The sequence below is a fragment of the Mus caroli genome, chromosome 3, assembly GCF_900094665.2.
Source record: "Mus caroli chromosome 3, CAROLI_EIJ_v1.1, whole genome shotgun sequence".
NCBI classification, from domain to species: domain Eukaryota; kingdom Metazoa; phylum Chordata; class Mammalia; order Rodentia; family Muridae; genus Mus; species Mus caroli.
The window spans coordinates 82,938,883-82,949,544 of record NC_034572.1 but is presented as its reverse complement, the minus strand read 5'-3'; the positions used below and the strand labels follow the sequence as shown (position 1 = coordinate 82,949,544).

Genomic DNA, 10,662 nt, shown 5'->3' with positions numbered 1-10,662 from the left:
AGAGAGAGAGAGAGAGAGAGAGAGAGAGAGAGAGAGAGAGAGAACAGTTTCTCTGTGTAGCCTTGGTTATCCTGGAACTCACTTGGTAGACCGGGCTGGCCTTAAACTCAGAGATCTTCCTGCCTCTGTCTCCCCAGTGTGGGATGTGCTATCACCACCCAGCTTTTTTTGTTTTCTTGAGAAATGGCTTCTCTATGTACCTCTGGCTGTACTGGAACTCCCTATGTAGATCAGACTGGCCTTGAACTTACAAAGATCTGTGTGATTCTGCTTCTGTTGTGATTAAAGGCATGTACCACCATGACATGCTCCTTCTTGGATATTCTAAAATTAATTTTTTGTTAGCATTGCACTAGGCTTATATTTTCCTCACAACTCCCTTTTAGTTTTTGAACCAAGGTCTTCCAATGAAGCCTAGAGTGACCACAATGTCTTGATCTTTTTGATTCAGATACATATCCCCATGCCTGGTTTAAGTGTGTTTTTAACATTTTGCTTATCAGTCCCGAATTAAGGCTGAAGCTTAGCAATTGGGAGAATTGGGGAGAAACCGAAACAGTATGGGTTGCACATAGTGAGTTCTAGGCTAGCCTGGGCTATAGGTGAGACTCCCTCTCAGCAAACAATAAATCAGCTCAGCCTCCTAAAAAGCGCCCATTTTATTTATCTTCATTTTCACTACGTTTAACATTGGAATGATGATTTTTGTTTCATTTGATTTGTTTTTGTGGAGAAGATGACAGTTGATTGCAGAAGAGGACACGCTCTTGAGGGACAATGGACAAAAGGACCGGAGAACGGTGATCTTTAAGGGCTGGCATTTTATTAGTCTAAGGTCTTGGCGGGAACTGTAGCTGAGAAGAGACTGGGTTAAGACACTGTAAGGGCAATGAATTAAGCTTGTCATTTCTGACAAGAAACACCTCTCTGGCTTCATCAGAAAAACAACTCTCACCTTATCGATCAGATCCAGCTCGACCTCCTGTATGTCTGCCACCCTGATCTGGGCCACTGCTGGACCCAAGTAGGCCAGGCACAGGTCATACACTTCCAGGGTTAGAAATCCAGGATGTGCTGGAACTAACTGGAAGGAAGAAGGTGGTGCTTAGTCGAGGCAAAACCACACATGGAAACAGAGGTTAAGGACATGGAAATTCAGTAGCACCTAACACGTTATCAGCAGGGAACAGATTTCATGGATAAACATCAAATGCACATGTGCTATTGTGCTGGTTTGAATAAGCATGGCCTCCACAGACTCACGTGCTGTGTTTGAATGCTTGGCCCATAGGGAATAGCACTATTAGGAGGTTTGACCTTATTGGAGTAGGTGTGATCTTGTTGGAAGAAGTGTGTCACTGTAGGTGTGGGCTTTGAGGTCTCCTATGTGCAAGCTAAGCCCAGAGTGGTACATGGTTTCTGATGAACTAAACCTCTAACTGTAAGCCAGCCCCATTGAAATGCTGTCCTTTATAAGAGTTGCTATGGTCAGCTGGGCGTGGTGGTGCACGCCTTTAATCCCAGCACTTGGGAGGCAGAGACAGGCTGATTTCTGAATTCGAGGCCGGCCTGGTCTACAAAGTGAGTTCCAGGACAGCCAGGGCTATACAGAGAAACCCTGTCTCAAAAAAAAGTAAACAAAAAAAAAAAAATAAAGATTTGCTGTGGTCATGGTGTCTCTTCACAGCATCACAACCCTAAGACAGCTATGATTGCAGGCGGTAGTGGAAATGAATTAACAGACTCTCTTTGTACTGAAGCTACTGTGTGACAGAGTCTTTAGATCATCCTGTGTCCACACCTAGGGTCCCAGTCTCCAATTTTAAAAGCAAATATGGCAGGGGATGGGGAGATGGCTCAGTGGTCAAGAGCACACAATGTCCTTGCAGAGGACCCCAGTTCAGTCCTCAGCACCCTATGACATGACTCCAGCTCCAGAGGATCAGGTGCCTTCCTCTGGCCTGAGTGGCCACATGCATTCATGTGCATAAACCCATACACTGAAACATGTGTACACACACAACTTAAAGACTAGTAATAAACATTTCATTAGACACAAATATTATAGGCAGGCATGGTGACACATACGGTTTATCCCAGCACCTGTGAGACAGAGGCAGGTGGATCTCTGGGAGTTCAAGACCAGCTTTGTCTACATAATGAGTACCAGGCCAGACAGAGCAACCAGTGAGATCCTGTCTTAAAAACCCTTTGAAAAAACAAAGTGAAACAAAAGCAATTCAGGAGCACATCAAGTCAGGTGTGGTGGCACACACTTTTAATCCCAGCATTAGGGAGGTATAGGCAGATTCCTGTGAGTTTGAATCCAGAGAGATCAACAGAGTGAGTTCCCAGACTGCCAGAGCTACACAGAGAGAGGCCAGGTCTCAGAAAGACAAAAATGAAAAAACAACAAAAAAGAACACATCAAGGCCTGGAGAGATGGCTTAGCGGTTAAGAGCACCCTCAGAAGGGTTTGATTCCCAGCAATCACATGGCAGCTCACAACTGTTTGTAACTCCAGTTCCTCATACAGACATACACTCGGGAAAAACATCAATGCATATTATAAAAAAAGGAACACATAAAAAAGATTGCTCCCAGTAATCAATAGCGCAGCGATGAAAGTCTGGTTCCATGTGTACAAGTTAATAATGTCATCCATAACCTACACGGACTCAAGGAGAGATCACATGGTTATTTCAGTAGATGTAGGAAACACCGTTGACAAAAGCAACATCCCTTCATGACAACAGTATGATGAAATTATATTGGTAAATTTCCATGGAGATTGAACTGGGGTCCTCTGAAGGTGTAACCAGGGCTCCTAACTGCCGAGTCATCTCTTGAGCTCAAAGATAAAAATCTCTTAAGGGGGATGAACCCTAAGTTCCTAAGGAACATGCATTTTGTCAGAAAGCACACACACACAAAAAACAGGCCTGAAGAAGCTGCAGGCAAAGAGTGTGATTGTCCTGAGGGGTAAAGGCACTTGTCAAACCCAGTGAGGTCATACCCCTAATGCTGAAGGGTCCCCGCACAAGCTCTGTCCAGTCCATGGGTGTGTTTTCATCAACCACCCCAAACATGAAAAGTGTGTTCTCGGTTACACTGCCAGAGTCCAAGACTGCCAGCCAAAGGCCAAGGCCCAATCCAAGGCAGAGACACCGCCTCCTCCATCTCAGGTGCCCAAAGTTGCAAATATATATATGCCCAAATATATATATATGTGTGTGTGTGTGTGTGTGTGTGTGAATGTATATGTATGTATATACATATATATATGTGTGTGTGTATATATGTATATATATATATATATATATATATATATATATATATATGGTGACACATACGGTTTATCCCAGCACCTGTGAGACAGAGGCAGGTGGATCTCTGGGAGTTCAAGACCAGCTTTGTCTACATAATGAGTACCAGGCCAGACAGAGCAACCAGTGAGATCCTGTCTTAAAAACCCTTTGAAAAAACAAAGTGAAACAAAAGCAATTCAGGAGCACATCAAGTCAGGTGTGGTGGCACACACTTTTAATATATATATACTCAGGAGGACAGGGCTAGAAAGGGCGATACATTATACATTTGCTTTGAAATGGCCATATGTAACCAAGAATAATGCAATGCAAAGAAAAAAAGAGTGTTTTGGGTTGGGCATAGTGGTCCAAGCTTAAATACCAGCACTTAGGAGGTAGACGACTTAGAAGGGTCAGGAGTTTAAGGTCATCTTTGGCTTCATAATAAGTTCTACACCATCCTGGGCTATACTGAGGTTTGGTCTTTTGCTATATATTGTAATGCTAAGTGAGGACCCCCAAGACCTGTTGTCCCAGAGACATGAGAGAGTCTACACATACACCTTGGCCCCAAGTTATTTCTGACTGGTAAATAAAGATGAAAACTGCTAATAGCTAGGCAGAAGAGACATAGGTGGGGTTTAGATTCCCTAGGCTTGGGGCTCAGAGAGAGACCATGAGGAAGAAGAAGGTTCAGGAGCAGGAGGAAGAGAAGCAGCCATGAAGAAGACATTAAGAGTCAAGAAAATACTGCCTTGAGGGTTGACCAATTGGAGTTAAGAGCAGCCTAGATAACATAGTAATAACTCGGGGATATAAAGGTTGTGTGTGTCTTTTATTCAGGAAGGGTAAAAGGTGGGGTAGAAACCCCAGGTCAGGACTAAATAATTTCTACAACAGGCTGTTTGAGACCTTGTCTTAAAAAACTAGGATCAGAAAGTCAGTCAAGATGTAAGGGTGTTTGTTGCCATGGCTGACGGCCTGAGAGACAGATCCCTACAAGTTGTCAACACACACACACACACACACACACACACAAATGTGATAAAAAGTTAAAAAACAAAACAATACAACAAGAACAAAAGAAACAAGCTGGGCGTGGTGGCTCACGCCTTTAATCCCAGCACTCGGGAGGCAGAGGCAGGCGAATTTCTGAGTTTGAGGCCAGCCTGGTCTACAGAGTGAGTTCCAGGACAGCCAGGGCTATACAGAGAAACCCTGTCTCGAAAAACAAACAACAACAACAAAAAAAAAAAACAAAAAAAAGAACAAAAGAAACAAAACAAGAGAAGTGCTTTGCCCCAAGACCATCATTCTAGAAGCTTCATTGACTCACCTGGACTGAGCTTTCTGCTTCCCTGTAAGTAATGGTGACGATATCTTTCTCACTGCTGTTGATCAGAAAGTAGCCAGATCCTTCCACAAGGTTAAATATTTCCTATAGAAAAATCAGACAAACAATGTTCTAATCTTTTCACTTCATAGACTAAAGGAGATGACTTCTAGTTAAAACAAGACCAGTGGGCAGACAGAGGACAAAGTGGGACTGCCACAGAGGACACAGTGTGAAGGACACTGTAGTTCATCCTTCCTGTTACCTCTGTGTGTTTCAGTTTCTTTTTAAGATTTATTTAGTTATATGTGTTGTCTGCATGATAGAAGAGGGCATTGGATCTCATGATTCTAAAGCTATAGACAGTTGTGAGCAGCCATGTGGGTTCTGGGACTTGAACTTAGCACTTCTAGAAGTGTCCAGTGCTCTTAACTGCTGAGCCACCTCTCCAGCAGGGGATGTGTATTTGATTTTCAACAGCAGGTAAAGCATCCCGAGGCCTTGCCACAGTAGTGTCTGTCTTCTGTTGGGCTTGTGTGCCTCACCTTCACATCAGGGTGGTTGTAGATGGTGGCATTCTCAGGCTGGACCGTGACGTCTTCCACCAGGAGCAGTTCTACCCCCGCAGATCTTGGCGAGTTGGAAATTCCCTGGCCAGTGAGCACAGCAGAGAACAGTTGAGAACTTTCTAACTAATGACTTAGAGAGGAGCTCTTTTTATTCATAAATTAATTTATTCACTTTACATTCTGATTGCAACGCCCCCCCCCTTCCAGTCCTCCCTCACAGTCTCTCCGCTGTGTCCTCCTTCCCTCTCATCTGAGGAGAGGGAGGCCCCGCCTGGGTATCAACCCACCCTGGCACATCAAGTCACTACAGGATGAGCATCCTCCCCCACTGAGGCCAGACAAGGAGGCCCAATTAGAAACTTGAACTAATTTCCATTTCTTCCCTTCCCTTCTTCCCCTTCTTTCCTTTCTTCTTTAATTTTATTAGCTCCTAAATGAGAATTTCCTTCAACATATTTTGATTATATTCCCCACCGCCTCCCATTCTCAGTTCACTACAACTCTGTGTCCTCTTTCCCCCCTGCAAGCCCCCTGTTTCACACACACATACACACACTCATTCACTTTTGAGATGAGATCTCAATAACTAGCCCAGGCTGGAATTGAAGGCAAGTGCTGCCATGCCAAGCCCCAGTCTGAACTCCTCAATCATAATTTCCACTCACTTTTGGGCTTTTCTTCCCTGAATAACCAGCAAAATTGACTCCAATGAGCACAGTCCCCTTCATCTGATGCACCTTAAGGATCTGATGGCCTAGAGCAGGAAAACACGGTAAAAACGGGGGGGCGGGTACCCGCTGCAAACCGACTCCAGAACACTAATGTTTGTCTCAGTTTTTTCCAAATGACATTTTATTGGGGAAAAGTGCTGAAAGGGGAGAAATACATACAGAGAATAGAACATTAGGTTTGTACTGAACCTGGACTATAGGACTTCAAGCCAAAAAAACAACCTCTTAGGTCCTTGTGAGATTAGGCCAGGCAAAACCTAAAATTCTTTCTTCCTGTAATGGCCTATAAATCCAAAAATGGGCTGAAAGCAAATATATGGGGACATTATTGTGTATAAAATTTCAATTTGTAAATAGCAATAACAGTCTTTTGGGCCTTTTCTTTTTTTATAATTTATACTTATTTCATGTGCATTTGTGTTTTCCCTACATGTCTGTCTGTGTGAAGTTATCGGCAGCCCTGGAACTAGAGTTAGAGGCAGCTGTGCAGTGCCTTGTGGGTGTTGGGAATTGAACCAGAGTCATCTGGAAGAGCAGTCAGTGCTTTTAACCACTGAGCCATCTCTCCAGCCCGCTGGAGCCTTTTCTCAGCTTCACTTATCTTTATATACAAGGCAATCGGTCACTCAAAAATTTAAAATGGAGCATTATTTATTATTTTTAATGTAAAATGTGTGCCATGTCGTAGGGTAGTGGGGTTTGGTCTGTTGCTATGTGCTCTGATGCTAAATTCTGTACCCAAGCTCTAGATCTAAGAAGAGAGCACGGGGCAGGCGAGATCCTGTCATGTCTAATGAAGGAAGTTACTGGACGTTGTGGGGATATTCGAGGTGAGTGCTGTACCACTGAGCTATGCTCACAGCTCCCTCAGATTAACTTTGTATTCCATTTCATAGCTTTGTAATTTTGGTCAGGGTCTTAGGCAGTTTATGCTTATCTTTTGAATTCACTATGGAAGCTGAGATGGCCATGACTCCGGTATTGACCTCCTGGCTGCTGGGATGGTTGGTTGGTGTTTCTGTCATGCCCTGTTTATGAGGTGCTGAGGACCAAACCCAGGTTTTTGTACATGTTAAGCAATCAGGCTCCCATCGACCCCCTCTTCTTTTCCTCTCCTTTTCTACCAGCCCCCTCTTGATTTCTTGGCACTGGGAATAGAACAAAAGATCCCACATAAGCTAGACATAGGCTCTATCACTGAACCACGTTGCCAATCTTACCTCTGTGTTGTTCTATAAAAACGCACAAATATCAGAGATGAAGGCAACATGAATAAAGTTTAGAATGAGACAGTTGCTCCTAAGGAAGCAACGTGAACCATTTAGTAATGCCCTGTGGCATTTGCAAGCTGTTTACAGTACCGTGCAGTCGGGTCTGCCCACTGCCGTCGTCTCTGGCTACCATCTCCACTGACTTAGAATCTTCAAAATGAGCGAGTGTCTCGTTGGAAGACTTCCATTCTAGCATGAGTGAGCTGAAATTATCAAACTTCCTCCCGTGTTGATCAAATACTGCCAGTTCTAGGACTGAGTCCCTTAAGCTGGACACAGGAATCTGCAGGATAATAAAAGGGCATAAAAACTAGGGGTCATCAGGTCAGCGCAGTGGGTAAGGGCCCTTGCCACAAAATCCTGGAATGGATTCCATCACTGGAACACACATGAAGGTGGAAGGAGAGAACCAACTTACAAAGTTGTCCTCTGACTGCCACACACAAACCCTGGTAACCATACACACACACACACACACACACACACACACACACACACTACATGAATGCACACAATAACTTCTTTCTAAAGAATTCAGCAGCTTGGGGCTGACGAGCTATCTTTGGAGAAGGGATTTATGTTTCCTTTCCTCTTCCCACCTTGGTAGTTTTTAGACTTTGCCTGGCCAGCAGCTGTTAGCACGTAGTGTTATGTGTTTGCAGCTGTTAGCATGTGGTGTTATATGTTTGTATCTGTTAGCATGTGGTGTTATGTGTTTGCAGCTGTTAGCACGTGGTGTTATATGTTTGCAGCTGTTAGCATGTGGTGTTATGTGTTTGTATCTGTTAGCAAGTGGTGTTATATGTTTGCAGCTGTTAGCATGTGGTGTTATATGTTTGCAGCTGTTAACATGTGGTGTTATATGTTTGTATCTGTTAGCACGTGGTGTTATATGTTTGCAGCTGTTAGCATGTGGTGTTATATGTTTGCAGCTGTTAACATGTGGTGTTATATGTTTGCAGCTGTTAGCATGTGGTGTTATGTGTTTGCAGCTGTTAGCATGTGGTGTTCTATGTTTGTATCTGTTAGCATGTGGTGTTATATGTTTGTATCTGTTAGCATGTGGTGTTATATGTTTGCAGCTGTTAGCACGTGGTGTTATATGCTTGCAGCTGTTAGCATGTGGTGTTATGTGTTTGTATCTGTTAGCAAGTGGTGTTATGTGTTTGCAGCTGTTAGCATGTGGTGTTATATGTTTGCAGCTGTTAGCATGTGATGTTATGTGTTTGCAGCTGTTAGCATGTGGTGTTCTATGTTTGTATCTGTTAGCACGTGGTGTTATGTGTTTGTATCTGTTAGCAAGTGGTGTTATGTGTTTGCAGCTGTTAGCATGTGGTGTTCTATGTTTGTATCTGTTAGCATGTGGTGTTCTATGTTTGTATCTGTTAGCACGTGGTGTTCTATGTTTGTATCTGTTAGCACGTGGTGTTATATGTTTGTATCTGTTAGCACGTGGTGTTATGTGTTTGCAGCTGTTAGCATGTGGTGTTCTATGTTTGTATCTGTTAGCACGTGGTGTTATATGTTTGCATCTGTTAGCATGTGGTGTTATATGTTTGTATCTGTTAGCACGTGGTGTTCTATGTTTGCATCTGTTAGCACGTGGTGTTATATGTTTGTATCTGTTAGCATGTGGTGTTATATGTTTGTATCTGTTAGCATGTGGTGTTAAGTGTTTTCTCTTTCTCTTCTCTTTATTCCTCACTTTCAGGGGGTTGGGGACATGTTTTGTTTTTGTGTTTTTTTTTTTTTTGGTTTTTCAAGACAGGGTTCTCCTTCTTCTTCTTCTTCTTTTTTTTTTTTTTGGTTTTTCAAGACAGGGTTTCTCTGTGTAGCCCTGGCTGTCCTGGAACTCACTTTGTAGACCAGGCTGGCCTCGAACTCAGAAATCCGCCTGCCTCTGCCTCCCGAGTGCTGGGATTAAAGTCGTGCGCCACCACCGCCCGGCGGGGACAGGTTTTTATTTATTGCATTTTGTTTCCAAATGATGTAGCTATCATGACACTTTAATCCCCCCAAAAAATTCCTAAGAGAGAGAACATTTTTTATGGAAACAAACAAAATAATAATATTATACTTAAGAAAAAAATTTTTTTTAGTTTTATTTTTGGCTTTGTGCATGCGTGTGTGTATCCATGTGCACGCCTATGCACACGTGTGCAGCTCACCCACTGAGATTAGAAACTGTGGTGGTTTGAATAGGTTTGGATCCCACAGACTCATGTGTTTGAATGCTTGACCCATAGGGAGTGGCACTATTAGGAGGTGTGGCCTTGCAGGAGGAAGTGCATCACTGTGGAGGCAGGCTTTTAGGTCTCACACAGTCAAGCTCTGCCTGATGTGGCACACAGTCTCCTTCTGTTGCTTGTAGATCAAGACATAGAACTCTCAGCTCCTTTTCCAGCAGCATGTCTGCCTACATACTTCCACGCTCCCCACCATGGTGATAATGGACTGAACCTCTGAAACTGTAAGCCAGCCTCAACTAAGCATTGTCCTTTATAAGAGTTGCCTTGGTCACGATGTCTCTTCAAAACGAAGAAACCCTAACTAAGACAGGAGCGGTCATCGGCTCTTCTGGAACTGGAGTTACACATGGTTATTATGCTGCCTGATATGGGCTCAGGAACTGAAAGAAGGTCCTTTGAATGAGCAGCAAGAACTCTTAATCACTTACCCATCTCTCCCATAACTCGTGCTTAAGAATGTTGACATTTGTCCTGAAGAGATGGTGCAGTGGGTTTTAGAGTGCTTGTGCTGCAAGCAAAGGACCTAAGTTCAAATCCCGTATAAACCCTGGGACAGTATATATCTGCAACTCTAGCACCTTTTCAGTGAGATGGGAGATGGAAACAGGCAAATCCCTGAGGCTACAAGGCAGCTAGTTAGCAGATGTAATGTTGAAGAAGAGAAGACCAAGATTCAAACATGATGGAAGACAAAAGCTGACCCCTATGGTGGCTCTCTGACCTCCACTGTGTGTCACAGCCCAAGCACAACTACATGTGTGCACACACACAAAGATGAAAAGGAAGAGCATCGACAGGCAGTGGTGGCACACATCTTTAATCCTGGCATTTGGAAGGCAGAGGCAGGAGGATTTCTGAGTTCAAGGCCAGCCTGGTCTACAGAGTGAGTTCCAGGACAGAGAAACCCTGCCTCGAAAAACAACAACAACAAAAAGAAAGAAAGAAAAAAAGAAAAACAAAAGGAAGAGCATCAACAATATTACTGTAGTGTCATTGAATACAGAGTCAATACTTCAGTTCTGAAAATATTCCTCCAAATATCTTTTACATCTTTTAGGGGTTTTGTTGATTTATTTTTTAAAAAGATTTCATGTTTATTTATGTGTATTCATGTACACCTAAGTGTGTATGTGTATGTGTGTGTGTGTGTGTGTGTGTGAGAGAGAGAGAGAGAGAGAGAGAGAGAGAGAGAGAGAGCCAT

The 10,662-nt window shown here is 43.4% G+C and overlaps 1 protein-coding gene across 4 annotated transcripts in view; it reads right to left on the bottom strand.

The window, feature by feature from the left end:
- Nup210l (nucleoporin 210 like) overlaps positions 1 to 10,662 on the bottom strand; it is a 120,365-nt gene that overhangs the window by 42,264 nt on the left and 67,439 nt on the right. For all 4 annotated transcript variants that reach the window (XM_021157946.2, XM_021157948.2, XM_021157949.2 and 1 more), the window contains exons 17-21: positions 7,303 to 7,495; positions 5,876 to 5,964; positions 5,187 to 5,291; positions 4,645 to 4,746; positions 956 to 1,084 (exon numbers count right to left, since the gene is read on the bottom strand). In XM_021157946.2, coding sequence (XP_021013605.1) covers positions 956 to 1,084; positions 4,645 to 4,746; positions 5,187 to 5,291; positions 5,876 to 5,964; positions 7,303 to 7,495 — 618 coding nt within the window. The remainder of the gene's footprint in view (positions 1 to 955; positions 1,085 to 4,644; positions 4,747 to 5,186; positions 5,292 to 5,875; positions 5,965 to 7,302; positions 7,496 to 10,662) is intronic.